At 43.2% G+C, this 18,534-nt stretch overlaps 1 protein-coding gene across 2 annotated transcripts in view; it reads right to left on the reverse strand.

Moving 5' to 3' along the window:
* Nucleotides 1-18,376, reverse strand: part of LOC143341392 (irregular chiasm C-roughest protein) — a 251,312-nt gene extending 232,936 nt beyond the window's left edge. For both annotated transcript variants that reach the window (XM_076764291.1, XM_076764290.1), the window contains exon 1: nucleotides 17,580-18,376. In XM_076764291.1, coding sequence (XP_076620406.1) covers nucleotides 17,580-17,707 — 128 coding nt within the window. In that variant the 5' untranslated portion in view covers nucleotides 17,708-18,376. The remainder of the gene's footprint in view (nucleotides 1-17,579) is intronic.
* Nucleotides 18,377-18,534: the final 158 nt, after the last annotated feature.

Consider the following 18,534-nt stretch of genomic DNA (forward strand, 5'->3'; position numbering starts at 1 on the left):
TTGAATTTTTGTTTTACGATTTTCGGTCGCGAAATAAAACCGTAAAGTGTACGGGAAAGAACCGTGTATTAAAGAGGGTGAAAGAGCGAGGTCAGCGACGAGACTGGTTTATTATGGGAAATGAGAAAGAATAAAACAACGAGCTGCATGTTTAAGTTGCGTTTTAATGTTCACTAGTAAGATATCCTTCTCTTTTATGTTAAAAGATTTTTTAATTTTCATCGAATAGAAGATAAAACACCTTTGAAAAGGAATTTTATTCCAAGTCGATACCGTAGTTAGTTCTAAAGAAAACAACTATTTAAGAAAAATTGATGGCTAGTAATTACGCAAACAGCCTGTATTTAAATTCATTTTCAATTAAAGAAGCAATTTATAATAAAGTTTTATTCCACATCAGTCGTATGATCAATAGGAATTTCTTGAACTTCTTTAAACATATAACGTCAAAGTAAATGTCAAAATAAATATGGAAGACAGCATAAATAATAATAGTTATTATGTTCATTGGATAGAGGATAAAATGCCCTTTAAAATGAGCGTTCGTACGAGTCGATAGCGTAATTAGTTCCGAAGATATAAGGATTTTAGTTTCAAGTCGATGCGGTAGCTAGTTACGGAGATATAAGGGTTCGAAGTTTGTTTACGTTTCGCTGTTGCGCTCGCGAGTTCATTGATCAATGCGTAGTAAATTCTTGGAAATACTACGCGGGAACTGGGTCACGACAGTCACGTACGCGGGGTAGGTCAGTACCACGCACGTGCGACAAGGAGGTCCGACTCCGCTAGACGAAGACAGAGATAGTCGAATTAAAAAAATTACCATTTACATAAATTGCGATATCTCGAAAACGAAAAGTCCGATCGTCAAAAACCAAAAGCCATTTTAAAGAGGAGGCTTTGCCGCTTCTAACAATGCTTCCATAATTAATAAAACACTAATAGTTTCGGAACTGCACGCGTCTAAACTTTTAGTATTTTTAATACGCGTTAATAGCGGGAGACAGCGGAATTTAAAAAATTATCTTTTACATAAATTACGATATCTCGAAAACGGAAAGTCCGATCGTCAAAAACCAAAAGCCATTTTAAAGAGGAGGCTTTGCCGCTTCTAACAATGCCTCGATAATTAATAAAACACTAATAGTTTCGGAACTGCACGCGTCTAAAGTTTTAGTATTTTTAATACGCGTTAATAGCGGGAGACAGCGGAATTTAAAAAATTATCTTTTACATAAATTACGATATCTCGAAAACGGAAAGTCGGATCTTCAAAAACCAAAAGCCATTTTAAAGGGGAGGCTTTGCCGCTCCTAACAATGCTTCGATAATTAATAAAACACTAATAGTTTCGGAACTGCACGCGTCTAAACTTTTAGTATTTTTAATACGCGTTAATAGCGGGAGACAGCGGAATTTAAAAAATTATCTTTTACATAAATTGCGAAATCTCGAAAACGGAAAGTCGGATCGTCAAAAACCAAAAGCCATTTTAAAGGGGAGGCTTTGCCGCTCCTAACAATGCCTCGATAATTAATAAAACACTAATAGTTTCGGAACTGCACGCGTCTAAACTTTTAGTATTTTTAATACGCGTTAATAGCGGGAGACAGCGGAATTTAAAAAATTATCTTTTACATAAATTACGATATCTCGAAAACGGAAAGTTGGATCGACAAAAACCAAAAGCCATTTTAAAGGGGAGGCTTTGCCGCTTCTAACAATGCCTCGATAATTAATAAAACACTAATAGTTTCGGAACTGCACGCGTCTAAACTTTTAGTATTTTTAATACGCATTAATAGCGGGAGATAGCGGAATTTAAAAAATTATCTTTTACATAAATTACAATATCTCGAAAACGGAAACTCGGATTGTCAAAAACCAAAAGCCATTTTAAAGGGGAGGCCTTGCCGCTTCTAACAATGCCTCGATTATTAATAAAACACTAATACTTTCGGAACTGCACACGTCTAAACTTTTAGTATTTTTAATACGCGTTGTTAGTCTGTTCTTAGAAAGTGGAAACTGATACATCGGAAGTTGACCAGAATTTGGTACCAAATTTTGTCCAGTTCAAATATAAATCAACTGGTCAGATGACCGGTTGTGGTAGGCAAGACAGATTACATATTTTTCTCGGAAAAAGAAACAATAAGAATTGAAGTGAATATTGTACAATTCATTATATGTATACTATAAGAAAAGTCGTGAAGTTAAATGGTGTTAAAATAATATAGTGTGTTAGAAATTCTAAACGAAATTTTGAAACTGGTCATTTGAGCGGTCGCGGTAGGTTTAGTGTTAAAGCGCGACGGAATTTTTGAACCGTGCGTTAAGGAAATCTTGATATTAACTTTGTTTCTCAAAATTGAAAATATTAAATTCGTTCCTATCGAACGATCATAAAAATTCCATAGGATAGAATTTGGGGCTTTCCGTTCGAATAATAATTAGCAAATAATGCACGGGATAATTAAACCGAAACAACATTGTATTTTAACAAGCCAAGCGATTTGTCTAAAACAACTAATTATTCATGGTACAAATAATTAAAGACTAAATAATCCGTACTTTGTTAGTAATAAACCGTGATTATCGTAGTACTGCATATAACTTCACTAATTAATAACTGTTTTCGATGTACATAGATAAATATACCGACAGTTACTAATCATTTCATTACCATAATTCAACTTATGTAAACCGCGTATGGGATTCCACGGATTTTCAAACAATTAAACTTCGTAATTGTTTTCCAATACGAGAGTAATTTACAAAAAATATATAAAGTTCATCAGAGGTGAAAATAAAATTGCGGGGCACGTAGATTTAATATACGAGGCGAATTGCGAAAAATGCAATGCATCGAATATTGGATAAACGAAAGGAAAATGGGAGAAAAGAATATATGAACCCAAAATTAATGAAATTAATCCATTTACGCAGCACGCGGCACTGGAGAACCGCAACGCAAATTTCGAGCATGAATTTCATTTTGATTATGTCACAGAAGGTTGTCCTTTGAATAATCAAGGGTAACACGGTTAACGACGTGGCAAATTAAAGCAACGTAGGCATAATTCGCCACTCTTTAACGATGGCTATTACACGACTTTTATTACATTTTTAAAGATCGAAAAATCGATATTTATTGAACTCCTCCATCTTCGATCGACGACAACCGTCCTCGAAACTATCACTCAACTTACCCAACTCGTATAAAATAAAATTAACTTTCGACTATCTCTGACACCTCCGCGTTTTTTTTTACCATTCTCGAGTTGTATCGAAAATCGTTCGGGCCACTTCCCGTTGATCACGCTGTATCCGTGTACATTGAAATCGATAAACCTCCGGCATCGAATTCTGCGAAATACAATTAACCTGTTTCATTTTTCATCGTTCGGCGTAATAAAGCTGTCACTGGAGAGTAATTGATCGAGCGAGATTCAGCAATTTGTTTGCCCGCGATTTTCGCCCTTAAGTACGTTTTCGCGGACTACGGGCGTCACGATCGCAGCGGGCCGCGATTCCGCGTAGCTTTGCTCGCGCCAACGGGTTTTCCCAACGATAAAGTGAGTTTCTCGTGGATGGAGCATCCTCGTGTCTAACTCGCAATTAGCGTCTTCTAATGACGACGGCTCACGGAGAGGCCACTGCGCGCGTAACCGTTCCTCCCCGGCATTTACTGCTTCGTGAAAAAACGGAAAGACCACCGTACACGTACGCCGGTCGTTTCGTTTCATTTCATTTAATTATTACCGTACCCTTCTACCGGCGGGCAAGAAACCCATAACGACAACCCCTGTTCGTTTCGACTGTTATTCACTCTGTCAAAAAATGCGACGAAAGAAAGCGTTCGATCGGAAAGAAAAATCGTAAAAAGGGAAAACACGATTGCGAGAAACCGACAGCTTATCCGTAAAACGATAAACGTTCGATTGTTCCTTAAGTTTATTACTCGTGTTTTTGTACGGTTCGTCTTAAACGCGCTTCCTCCCATTATGCAATTTAAATTTAATTATTTCATTTTTATATATTACCGTGATTAGCTTTTTTGGACGCGCGCGGCCAGAAGCTAAGAAGCGTTTGTTTTTCAAATCCGATGGAAGGGTGAATTAAAGCGACGCTTACGAGATAATTAATTTGTGGCCGGTGATGGATGAGAATACGGGCTGGAGTGGAAATGCAACGATAGGGGCCGACCGTGGATATTTCGCGTTTGTAAATTAATCGATTACAATTAATTGTTCGGACGCTGAAACGCGGTGGCGCGTGACCCGCGTGGAAAAGCTTTTTCCATTCGAAAGAAATCCAGGGTGTCCCGTCCGCGAAGACCGAGATTCGTTCGACCGTGTAATAACTAGAAAAACAACCGAATACACAAAGAATTAATGAACATCAACGCGGTGACATTAAAACGATATTAAACCGGGGGAGTGAATAGGGGCGATACCGCTTAATTAGACCAACGCCGATCTTAACTATGAAATTAATTAACTTTAATTTTACTCCCCATGAATCGTCTACAGTCAACCGGTTTTATTACAGTGGTTACTTTTCCTCTCTCCGACTTCGTGGAATCATTTTTTCTCGGAGAAAAATAATTCTATTCGAAGACAAAATTCATCAAACATTTGAACGAATTTTATAATCTAATGGGGTCACTGCACTTGTACTGCCTTGAGAAAGGTATGACTAAGTTATTTGGAATCGAGAGACTGTATTTCGTATTTGTGCAAAAATAGTTGTATATTATGGATAGTATTCGCGTTTAATGGGGCGTGAAACGCAGTGGGGGGTATCTGAGCTCACGCTGCGCTGTCCTGGCTTCGATATGTGCTCAAGTTAACGCATTGGAATTGCAGTCGACGTGGCCTGTTAGTGGGTACCTGGGTGACCCGTTGCCCCGCGAATCCGTCGGTCGTCGATTGCATTTCGACTAAATCAAACCGTCCGCAGGAAAGTTTTCCTCTTCGGGACGAAATCGAGTTACCCTCAGGCAACGGGGCAGCGTTCAATGATTTTCACCGGCGACGACGCCGGGACCTCGATTTATAAGTTCATGCCAGGATATTTGCATTTAGTTCCGAGACGGAGAGCACGACCGGGCGCTGAATTTTCCTCAATTTATGCAAATCCTGCCCCGCCGGTTGCGTAAGGAGAAAAGGCGAAATGCCACCCTCCGTCGCGACGCCCCCCCCCCCTTTTGGCCGACCGATTGTCCGAAAGTCGCGGATGCTGGTCCCCTTTTGAAACGCCCTCGCGAGAAATCGATTAAGCATGAACGAACTCGCGAGAGGGATGATTGCTGGAAAGAAATTAATTTTTCTACGTTTTAATCGATTACTCGTTTCTCTCGTGCCGCGATCCACACGTTTAATTCCACTTATCGGCCGGTAGTAATATAAAATAAATTCTTCTTATTCTTAATGTTTTTGAATTTTAAAAATCGTACGAAGTAAAATCTTTTGCTAGAAATTTTTTGACACAGGGTCCCGTTTTCGTGAAAATCGGCGTTAAAAATTCATGAGACAGTCATTGGACTGAGAGGAAACACGAGCAAAGTGCACACCTCTATTGTGATGAAACTTAGCAAGTTTGTAGAGCAAAACTAAGCGATACGTATTGTTTTTTAGTGACGATAACTTCAGTTTAAGAGGTGAAACTACTCTTCAAAGTTTTGCCCCGTAATGCTATTTAGCAAACTATTAGAGATAAAAGCAACTTTTTTAAACGGATTCTTTATGGCACCAAAGGAAATACATGTCATACACGCTGGAGAAAATTAATGAAGTATTAGACAAGTCACATTTATCACCTTCTTTCTTGGTGTTAAAAAAGTATAATACGTACTCGACCTATAGATTATATCATTGTTCGTTCAAAATCGTGAAGATTTTGTCTGAATGACTTTTTTTTATATCCAATACTTTTAAAGGTATTAAAATACTATAATTTCAGAAGATAGGTTCACTCCTTTATATTTGAGTCACCTTAAATATGTAATTTTTATTTTTACTGCACTACAAACATGCATAGTTTCGTTAAAATCGTAATGAGGATGATTTTTAGAAGTATGCCTTGTCTATTATATCTAACTAATCCTAGACATTTCTACTTATATAGGTACTTGTTTATATAATTTATAAGCTGGCAGTTGTATGGTTTTGCCAAAGAGTTTTTCATCAATCTTTTCAATTCTACAAATGTCTATTAATGGGTATTAAAAGTAGTAAAACTTTAGACGCACACAGTTTCGAAGCTACTAGTGTTTTATTAATAATTGAGACATTGTTAGAAGCGGCAAAGCCTCCCCTTTAAAGTGGTTTTTGGTTTTTGTCGATCCGACTTTCCGTTTCGGAGATATCGTAATTTATGTAGAAGGTAATTTTTTTAATTGCGCTGTCTCACGCTATTAACGCTTATTAAAAATACCAAAACTTTGAATGCCTGTAGTTCCGAAAGTACTAGTGTTTTATTAATTATTGAGGCATTGTTAGCAGCGGCAAGGCCTCCCCTTTAAAATGGCTTTTGGTTTATGTCGATCCAACTTCCCGTTTTCGAGATATCGCAATTTATGTAAAAGGTAATTTTTTTTAATCCGGCTCTCTCACTGTCCGTCGCGTGTACGATAGCCTATTAACGCGTATTAAAAATACTAAAACTTTAGACGCGTGCAGTTACAAAACTACTAGTGTTTTATTAATTATTAAGGCACTGTTAGCGGCGGCAAACCTTCCTCTTTAAAATGGCTTTTGGTTTTTGACGATCGGACTTTCCGTTTTCGAGATATCATAATTTATGTAAAAGGTAATTTTTCTAATTCGACTATCTCTGTCTCCGTCTGACGCGTCGGACCTCCTTGTCGCACGTTGACCCACTAACCGAGTGACCGAGTGACGTCACGTTTACTATTTACTACGAGCACGTGCGGTCAACGACCTTGCAAGGCCGTAGTAAGAAAGTTCATTGATCTCGCGACTTAAAAAAAGCGCTTCGGTCTCATCCGATCGACTTGAAATTAAAATCCTCATATCTCCGGAACTAATAAAGCTATCGACTCTCACAAACGCTCATTTTAAAGGGCATTTCATCCTCTATCCAATGAACATAATAACTATTATTATTTATGCTGTCTTCTATGTTTATTTTCACATTTACTTTGACTAAATGCATCCAAAAAAGTTTCAGCAACTCCTACTGATTATACGACTGGATTATAAATTGTTTATTTAATTGAAAATGAATTTAAATTAGTATACAAGATATCGAATGAAAATTAAATGAAATTGGTACACACGAAGCGTCGGTAGGTTGAGTGTTAAGTAGTTGAGATTTTCAAATTTATAGAAGTGACGCGTGAAACTAAATGATTTCCGTCCGGCACGGCCTGTCTTACTGCACGAACGAGCATCGCCGCAGCTATCGATCTCAATATCCTTCTGAGCGACATTTTTTCCGCGTACAACCATCAATCTTTTATTCCAATTTATCCGTATTGTGGGAAACTAATTCCAGTAGCCTCCGGTATCGCCCTCGAAGCTGTCCCCAGTTCCCGAAAAGGAATCGACTGCCGTCGATGGGCGGCATTCCTGGCCCCTAATTCCATTAAAACCGACAGTGACGAACTGCTCTACCCCGAGCGATCCGCGACCAAACCAAAAATTAAACTTTGTTTCATTCCGCGAGGAACCACCTGTTACGCGACCACGTCTGACGTGCCTGGGACTTCTAATACAGGCGCAAAATAACTTGTTTCTGGCGGGTGAGCGAGAGCCGCGCGTTTAAACTCGCCTAAAATGTCTAAATTAACGCTCCTCGCCGCCGCGGCTACGTTTTCACCCCTCGCGAACTTCCGATTCAATTTCGCAGCCGCCGGGACGCGTCGAAGGCGCGATTAAATTGCGATCGAGGGGGCGTAAAAACGAACGAGTTGACGCTTCTGTTCCGTGGTCGAGCACGTCTCCTCGTTTCAACGATTTCTGATTTATTTGGACGGAATTAACTTTTATATTAATTGCATTTTCCAAGAGAACTCTAGATATTATGTTCTCGATTTCACCCTTCCTTTTATCCGTCTCTACTAATTTCTGTTATTTGTTGTATATTTAAATGCACCGCATGCCTTGCTATTACTCATATCGATTCCTCTAGATTCAAACAAATATTTACCTTCCTATAGAATATTTGATTATACAATATATACCGTTTCCAAAATGGACTAAAATTAATCGCTTTCTACCTTTATAGTACCCGATTTCCAAAATACATATTCCAGAAGGGGGCTTATTTTATCGTCAAACGAGAAGGCCGCGTTAATGTATCAGCGGTCACGACACCCGCGACCCTTCCGCGACCGCTTTTTATTCCCTCTTTCGCGCGAGATATAACCGTGCGCCGCAAAGGACTCCTTTCGACGACTCTCGACTTTCCGTTCGCGGGTTGATTTATCGACGGAAATTCCGCGGTATCTACGGCGCTGGTTGTCGTCACGGAAGAATAACAGCCCGAAGAATTGGAAGAAACAACCGCTTCTGTTCTCGCTTGCCACGCGAAATATATCTCGAACGGAGCACGTTCTCTGTCATCCAACACGTCGACGGGATCCGAAAATCGAGCGCAGTCTCGATCGCGAAACACGAGAATATTAAAAGAGCCTTGCAAACTGAATGAGCCTGGCGCGACATTGACAAATAATAAAAAGATTCTCGAGATACTTCAACCTTCTCCCAATACACGATCCTTCGACTTGACTACCGGCTGCACACACACAACTACAAATCTTTATTGCCTCTCGTAATTCATACTGCTCTCGATCGACGTTTACGCAGTCTCGAACGACCCTAAATTTGTTAACTAGGAAGCATGTTCCTTCCGTCTTCAAAGAGTCCAACGGGGTATCTTCTCGTCGTAGACGAAGTGGCAAACGATAATAAACACAGCTCGGGAGCAGACATCTTTATTAACACCGAGGGTGAACGAAGCGATCGATTTCCGTGACCTTACGGGCAACTCCTCTATATTTAACACGATGGCGCCCGTGACATTTTCCACGAGACCACGGTTCGAAAATATTCGTAATCTTTATTTTCTTTAACTATTCACGAGAATTTCCTTGGGCTTCAGTGGAATGTCCTGTCACTCATATATTATATTAATATTAAATTCCACCGAGTTTATAATTAAAAGATGCAATGAAAATTGAAGGTAACTCGTAAATAAATTCTGTCAATGGTGCAAAAGTCTGAATGCTCGATTCAACTATTACCAAATAAATTTCTCGTTGCGGGGGGACTTTAAAAATCTAATTTTCCCTTTTTGACGACAGAAACCGCCCGCAGTGCGACGCGGGGTGGAACGCGGAGTCCATCTCGAGGTAGGGCCGCAAGGGTTAACTAATAACGTAACACGTGCGACTAATAATTTAGCCGGCCACCGTACAGACGTTTGGCCGGTTCAGCGAGCCACGAAGCGAGACGTGGAATTATGTGGGCCGACTTTGCTCGATGACTTTCGGCTCTCCATCGACGCCTTGATTTATTGCATTACACCCAACACTGACACTTACACTGGCGCGGGCTGCTACCCGAGCCAGCCAGGGGCGAATTTTATTTACTTTTAGCGAATCGATCGACCGCGGGAGACGGAGAAGCGGCACGCCGGGCCAAGGGTGGAAGGCAGAGGGTGGAAAGCAGGCAACCGGAGTTACGTGGCCTCCGCTGCCCGCCCCGAACCGGCCTTTCGTTTCTCCCGCGCGCTATATCATCGTCTACCTCCTTCGAGGTCGTGAATTTACGCCGACAAATCGGCCCGAAAGATCAGCGCGATTCCCTCTCGCTACCCGGCGTTTCACGGTTCGCCGCCTGTTCGACTCTACGTCCGAATTACTATAACATAATGTCCGCTCGAACGCGCCCGTCTTTGTCAATGTTTTCGACAGTCCCGTCGATCCGGCCAGCCTCCCCCGCGCCTTGTTTCAGCTCCTTTCCAGGCCGGAAATACCCGACAACCGGGACTCCTTTCACTCGTTATCTATATTATATCGACAGAAGACGGAGTTAGAGCTAAAAATACCCAATTTTAATTATTGTTGGAACGTGCATTATCGCGATGTCTCTGCGTTGTATATTATAACATCTAGCGACACGTGTTTTTACAATCTGCAAGAGCACTCTGAATCTGTTGGTTGGTGAAATAATAATTGACGAAATCACAATTGTACATTCACAAGATTTTACATACAAAGTAAGACGTGTTCGCTTTAGATGCTTAGATGGGACCAATACAATGTCTACTGTACGATAACATGTCTCGAAATTCCATATTCCAACAGAATCAATTAAAAATTACTGAAACAGTAGCTATTTTCCAGAATTTCGCCGAGCAGAATAAACACGTACGCGATTGTAATTTTAAAAAAATCCCACCGTGGGAGGTTCGCGTAATTTCCATTCGTCTCCGCGGCGAGACGTACGAAAGTTAGGCGACGTGGGTTGCGGGAAAACTTTCGTTCCCGTTCCCGGCCTGTCGAGAACCGATTCGAGCCGCGCGCCGACCGAAAATAATTCAGAAGCATTTTCTTTCGCTCCATCGAGCTCCTCGATGGAATTCGAGAGCGTTCCGATGAGATTGTTTCCAGAGCGTATCGTTGGAATCGGCGCATAATTCGCGCGAGCCCCGGGGATGCGTTTCGGTTACATTTCGTTTATCCGATCGGACGCGAAGCTTCTCCGACTGGGCACACACGTAGCTTCCGCGATTCCATCGACACCGAACGCGGAACCACGCAACGCGTAAAGGCAAATTAAAGCCGCGTTAATAACGCTCCACGGCGCAGCGCTTAGCTACGAGTTTCGACCATCGAGTGTCTCACTCTCTCTCTTTCCGCATGGTCGAATAGGAAAAACTTCCTTCGTCGAATCGTTCCTCTCTTTTTCTACTTTTTCACGGTACGCCGCGCGCCAGGGGCGCAATAAAAACCAGGCCACGAAATACGAAGACAATGGGAACGTCGCGACGAGTCTGAACCAAAAATTGCCACGGCATCGTATTACCGTTAGCTTTACGACAACGTATGCCTCTTTACGATTTCATCTACCCGGCCGACGGAACGCAAGCCGTACCCCGCGTAGACGACGAGCGGTTTTCCTTCTTTCCGCGGGCTTTTACGGCGAAACGGAGCTCGGCTGCCAAATGGGAGGATAATTTCGCGGAACCGGGTCAAACTTCCAACGTTGTAAAACACCGCGAGGTGTTTTCCTTTTTCTCTCTCTCTCTCGACCGCCTTCTATTAACAGGTCGACTCAGACGTCGAAAAAGTTCAAATCAGAACGAATTCCCCGCTCAAATTTTATCGCGTTAAACTATCGATCCACTCCAACGCGACAACAGATGCATGATAAAACTTTTAAAAGTGAGACTAGTTTACAAAATGTGTGTTGCAGGGCAGCGATACCCGAATGAGTGAATATTTTGTGTATGTATGATAGAGACACGTAATTATCGATCTGCGACATTCAGTTGCACAGTTTTTTCTTTTTTTCCAGTTCATTCCACTCGAACCACGGAGCAAGTGTCAACTTTTATACAGGGTATTCGGCCACCCCTGGGAAATATTTTAATGGGGGATTCTAGAGGCCAAAATAAGACGAAAATCAAAAATACCAATTTGTTGATGGAGGCTTTGTTAAAAAGTTGTTAACGTTTAAAGTTCTGCCCGTACTGAATTTTGTTCTCGAAAATGCGCAAGATTTCGGGGATATGTCTATTCACCAAAAATGATTGTAATTGATCCCTACAGCCAAAAATATATTTTTTAGAACGATTTGAAATTTTTTTTTTCCGTCGAAAAATTTCACACCTTCTCGAATTTTTTTCTAGAAAATGGGTAGGATTTCGGGGATATGTCTATTCACCAAAAATGATTGTAATTGACACCCGCAACCGAAAATAATTTTTTTAGAACGATTTGAAATTTTTTTTTCGCCGAGAAATTTAGGCTCCCCTGTCGATTTTTCTTAAAAATCACTTTTTGATTTTTAGTAATTTTGTTTGGCGCCCTACAGAAAAGTTGTCTAATACTTTTTTGTAGGTACCCATGAGCTCTAATTCAGGAAAAAGTTTCATTGAAATATATTCACTATTGTAGGAGTTATAGCTATTTGAAAATTTGACCGTTTTTATGGGGTTTTTCTGATTTTGCAGGGTCAAGGATCAACTTTTTGAATATTTTTGTAATTTCTACATATTCTCCATTAAAATACGCGTAGTTTGCTTTTTTAAACATTAAAATCGTCCCAGTCGTTCGGAAGTTATGACGTTTTAAAGATTCGCATGAAAATTCAGTGAAACATATCGATGGTATGGTCAGACATTATATTTTCGGAAAAGAATTTTTTTCTCGAAACTGAGCAGGATTTCGGGGGTATGTCTGTTGACCAAAAATGCTTGCAATTGACCCCTGCAGCTAAAAATAATTTTTCCAAGACGATTCGAAAGTCTTTTTTTTCACCCAAAACTTTCAGCACTTACTCGAATTTTTTTCTCGAAAATGCGTAGGATTTCAGGGGTATGTCTAATGACCAAAAATGATTGTAATTGATCCCCGCAACCGAAAATAATTTTTCCAGAACGATTTGAAATTTTTGACTTTAATTGCTAAGAAGCCTCCATCAACAAATTGGTATTCTTGATTTTCGTCTTATTTTGGCCTCTAGAATCCTCTATTAAAATTTTTCCCAGGGGTGGCCGAACACCCTGTATATTGCTGTATACGCGAGAACCCACTGTATATTTTATTCTAAAGAAAATTCAACAAAATGTCTAATTTTTTTCGTGAATTCTTAGGGATTAAAAATTCTGGGTTCGTTAAAGCGTGTATTCCACTTGCCTGGTACTTTTGTTCGACGAACAACGGGGGAAGCAGTCGCGTACCTTTTATTTGTTATTCGAAATTTGTATCCGGATAAGAATTTCGCCCGTTTCCGGGACGCGAGAGAGCCTCGGTTCGAAAAGCCTTCGTCGTATCCGCCGCGAAGGGGAAAATAAAAGGATTATTTTCGATTTGAAATTGGTACGGTGCCCGGGCTCGGTCTGGTATAGTAATTCAAGCCCCGCGGTATCGTTCCTCGCGATCGTATTCGGGGAGAACGCGGTCGGCACTTTCGCGAAACGAGAGGATATCCAAGTTCGAATTTTCCAACCCCGAGACGGGTCGTTGTTGGCCGTTAAAATGTCGCGGTAATATCCCATTCCCCTCGCGTTTCCCGTGTATTCGTTCCAATTTTTCCCCGCCCGGTTCCCCGGTTTTTCTATTTTTCCTTCACTCTCTCCGTTTTTTTTATTTTTGTAATTCCATTCGAAATAGAAAACAATTCGCTGCGGCGAGTCGTATAGACTCGATTGTAAATGAAAATATTGACGCGAGAGCATCGCGGACCGGTATCGTTCGCTCCGATGTATCCATTGTCGCGTTAATTTTCGCGCAAAACACGACGCAATTCATTATTTTCAGATGAAAGCGAATAACAGACCAGTACGGCCCGCGCCGCCCGAAAGACTCGGCATCGAAAATACGATCAACGTATTTTTTATCCCGTTTTCCTTTTCGAAACGTTAACGAGTGGACAATGCGCGCCTGATACGCGCCTGTCCATTTGCGCGCTGTTATTGTACGAAACTGAACGAAACTTCGTTAATTAACGCCAGCACGGTCGTCGAGAACGAACTTACATACGCGAACCGTACATGAGTATTGGTATTTCCGTAACTACGTGCTGTTACGTAATATCTTCAGAAATACAATTCGCATATAATTTGATGAAATCAATTCTCGAGTTTAAGAAAACCACGAAAACCATCGACGACTGGTCGAGTCTCAAGTTGACAGCTGTCACTATGCTCTGAAACCTCCACATTTAGATCGTCGACCAATAAAACGAACACGTGAGCGTACGAGGGCTCGTGGAATCAATCGCGTGTTTTTTCCTCCGGTTGCCAACAATCCAGCCTCGCGCAGTAGAACGCGAATTAATCTGGCCCCGGCTGCGTGACGAGCAAAACGACTTTCAACGACGCTCGCGAAACGACTAGAAAAGTCGGTGACCCGAGTGGAAGTTGGAAAAATGTGGTCCTTTTTCCGCTGTCGTCGGAACGGGGAAACAATACGCGCGAGCCAAGATAGAGCAGAGAGGCGCGACTAATGCGACGGGGCGAGCGGTAGTCGATAAAACCGGCGGTCGCGAAAATTGGGTTATCTTCGTTCAGTTCGTTCGTTTTCGCGTTCGGGTCGAGGGTGAGGGAGGCTGGTATCGGTAGCGTCGAGAATCTTCTTCGCAACGGCGCGATTAAAACCGTAGGATTATGAAACGCGAACGCCAAGAGAGCTTCGACCGTGTTCGAGTGTGTAGGCGTGCATGCATGCACGTTCGTACGAAAGGTAAAAAGACAGAAAAAAAAAAAAAAAAAAAAACGGGATACACACATTCACGGTGCTGGAAGGGAAACACGGAGAGTGAGGGAGAACCGGAGGTCGCGTAACGAAGGAGTTAAAACCGCGGTTACATCTTCTCTGACGTTATTTCACGTCGCGTCATGGAAAATGTAGCCGCGGCGAGCCAATTAAAATACACGCTCGGATTACGAGACACGAGGTCACGAGGATTTCGAGCATTAGGGAAATGCACCACGCAGAGGACGCATTGACATTCGTGGCCCCGCGTAAAAACGGCGAACCATGCCGACGAGACACCCGAGGAACACCGGCTGCCTCGTGTTGCTTTTGTTCCGAAATTATTCCAGGCTTCCAGCGGCTTTTTCAGCGCTTTTCTCTAATCCTGTATCTTTAAGGCGAGATTACAGAGAGCCCTCATTGAAGCGTCGTTTAATATTACGCGGAATTAAAATTTGACCCATCCCGGAAACCCCGTATAGCAACGTTCCTCAGCGTGGGCGGTGACGCCCCTTTGGAGCCAGCTACAGTTTTCCTGGAGGACATTAAGGACGGGTTAGCGTGTTCCAATTCACCGGGTGTGTTCTTGGAAATCCTTTTCCACCCCCGAATATACAGTGGACTCGGTGTGGAAAGAATCTGTTAAAAATTGCAAATTGATTCCCGAGTCAGAAAAAATAGAGTCTGGTACGAAAGTAAACAGCTATACGTGCATTGCCGGAGCACGAAACTAATTATAACTCTGAAACAAGGCCAAATAGGGCACATGTTTGTCCGAACTTTTTTCATTGTTTTCGCGATCGCTGTCCATCACCGAAGTAGGTTACGCGTGTTACGAAACGCGCTGCTTTATGACGTTTCGAGGATACAAAAGATACTTACAGCTACGCGGTGCTGCCGAAAAAAGACCGCAATCCCGAAACGAAACTTCCAGAGTCCCACGGGATTCGTTATCGAGGCAACGAAACCGTCCAGATACCAGCTTCCCTACGCCATTAGGTCGAATTAACTCTCCGTCGAGAATCGCTGGATTTCGATTGACCCTAACTCGCGCGCGATCCCTGCCTCGAATATCGTAGACCACCCTCGAAATTTCGTTTCGGTGAAGTTGCCGGAGAATTATCAAGTTCTCCGCCTGCTACGGTATCGAAGACTCGTATTGTCACCTGAAACCCCTCGAGGGGGATGCAAATTTCTGGCGACGCGATATTGACATTTTAATCACAGGGACGTTTAATGTTCCCGTGGCGCACAAAAGATGCAAAGAAAATTATATCGGCACAGGGGGATGCATAAATTTCGAAAGGGTGACAAAAACATGTGACAACAAAGCTGTTGTTCGGAGGTACGCACAAAAGATGCAAAGAAAATTAAATTAGTAAAGTGAAATGCGTAAATTTGGAAAGGGTGACAAAAACGTCTGATAACGAAGCAGTTGTGCTAGTGTAAAGTGTGCCCTACTTACTATAATAGTTACAGGGGATTAGTGAGACGTACACCATGTTTGAAGAGGACCAGAGGAGACGGTCGAAACGTCAGATCGTGGTGTAAACGTTTTTGATGAAGACGCATCATCGCGAAGCAAGATGAATAAGCAAGAATATACTGCAAATTGATTCGAAATTAACGATAACTTGAAAGTGCAAGATCGCGATGAGAAACGATCGGGAAACATTGCACGAAATCGGAGTCATATTCCTCGGTAATTTCGAACCTAGATTCCCGCGGCTGCCTACGCCCAAAGTCCCACCAAACACTCGGTTAAGTATTCCAATGTATGCAAATACTTGAATAGTTATCGGATAGGACAAACGTTTACAGCGAATCTTCGCGCAAACGGCGAGTCGGGGATTCAACGATAACCCTTTGCACTCCGCTGGCGACGTTATTCAATTAGTAACCGAGAAATTTTCCAGATTTGCAGACCTCCCTTTCTAACCGTGGAAAATATACGCCATCGATTCGTATATTCCGTACAAAATTATAAAACGGAGCGAGAGGTTCCAGTATTTCTACCAAAAACTGCTTAAATGGGTAACTTCATGTATAATTCCAGTATCTTCTAGAAGATAGTAGAAGCTAAGTATAACATTGGCTCGAATAAGCCAAGAGTTTCAGCGAATATCGTGTCACGGAGGATTTCAGGATTTAAATTTCAATGATTTCATTTCCTACCTGACAATCACGATCACGACATTCATGTCTTCCACGTTACATACAATTTAGCGTATTACGGTGTATTGTGTACTAGTAAAAAATAAATTTTACGACGTTCGACGTTCCCAAACATCTGTCGAACGCGATATACCATCCTAGTTTGGAAACGTCGTCGAATCGTTTTCGACAAATCTTTTTCCTCGTTAATTATGTGGCGCGCATTAACGTGGCCATTAATCACACGACGACGATCTAAAGCACGTCTCGTCGTCGGCGTATCTAACGCGGTGCAACGTTTTCATATCGACCGCGTAAATTTCTTCGCGTAGCTAATGGCATTAAATTCCCTCGCGCGCCATTTAATTCCCGCCTATGCAGCGAGAGATCGATACTTTAACGATGCGTGCCTTACATTCATCTCGGCCGCTGTCTCCGTACCGGAATCACCGAAAACCGAATCCCTTCGCGTTGTGTGCGTACTCTGGTCGAAGTCACGTATCGCGGCGACCGTGGAATATCGATCCCCGTCGTGAATAATTTAAGACGCGCGCCACGGACACGCGTAACATCGCCGGGGCGAACGTGTTCGCGCGTATTTTCGCCATCGAAACGGCGGTGGTTTTAAACGTCGCACCTAGACGGTCCAACTTTTTAGTTTTTCTCCCCCCACCCCAACGCTTCGCGTGCTAGTACGTTCTTTTCTCTGCCACGTCGAGCGTTAACACGTGCATGTAAACACGCGGACCGCCGGTGGTTTGTTGCTCCGGACTTTTCTACGCCCACATGCCCCTCGAGTCACGGGAGTCGTCCGTCGAGGTTGCTGCACCCATCGAACGGAAACTCTTTTCAGAAACTACCCTAAAACGTTCACTGAAAAAGGCTCGGCCACTCGGCTGCTCCCGCGTAAAACTTTTCACCGGACGCCAGCGTCACTTTAAACGCTATTTAAAAAAGCTTGCGGACTGACCTGATCGTTTTGCGTAGGTTGAACTGGCTCCTCGCAGGATCCGTGTTATCCCTGACGGACGAGCGCCGCGTAGAGACCGCGTCGAAAATAGAGAAATCCATGGTGTCCGCCACAAGGAATCCGTGCATCGTCACTTAAAAATCAACCGAACGCACTATATCAACATTGCACAGGTAGCCACGATCGGGCGGTAACAGGCACCAGGTTCACCGGACACTTCGATATAATCCCGCGATATTAGCCACCGTCTTCGTTGGCCCGATAGCCCGTCGCACGTGCGTAATATTCAGTCGCCACTATCCGTTATATCACTCACTCTCTGGCTAGGCGCGAACGATGGTCGCGTGAACGTCGAGTGCCACTTCTCCAGGAGGTAATCCCGCGTTCCATCCGCCGGTACCCGAGGACAGGTCTCCGTATCCACTATCACTGCGACGACATCGTCCCGAGATCACCACTATCTCATCGGCGAGGACGACGCACGAGGCTCACAACTGTCAGGAGGAAGCGATCGAGAGGATGACGAGCAGCCTCGACGATCTTCGTCCGGCAGCGTGCAGCATCACGGCATTCGCGTATCGTAGCACACGGCTTATACGGCACTCGCGCGTGTTCCGGCGACGGGAACACGATCGGGCACCCGCGATCGTCGATGAACGCGATATTCGGTTCGTTCGCGGGCAAATTGGCTCTCGCCTGGTCGGTGCCACCGAGACTCAATCGTTTTCCGAGCGGGGACGTCGACGAGCGAGCGAGCGAGCCTAACGCGGATCACCCGACATCCGACTCGCGCGAGAGTTGATACGAAACTAGTGGCGAGTTCTCTGTCGAGCGTACTTGCATCCCCACCACCGACCGCACAGTCCGCCCCCACCATCTCTCTCGTAGGGCACACGCGCCCCTTACCCCCTCCTTCTAATAGGCACGCACCGAGCTACCCGGAGCGTGACACACG

Source organism: Colletes latitarsis, chromosome 4, assembly GCF_051014445.1.
Source record: "Colletes latitarsis isolate SP2378_abdomen chromosome 4, iyColLati1, whole genome shotgun sequence".
Taxonomy (NCBI): domain Eukaryota; kingdom Metazoa; phylum Arthropoda; class Insecta; order Hymenoptera; family Colletidae; genus Colletes; species Colletes latitarsis.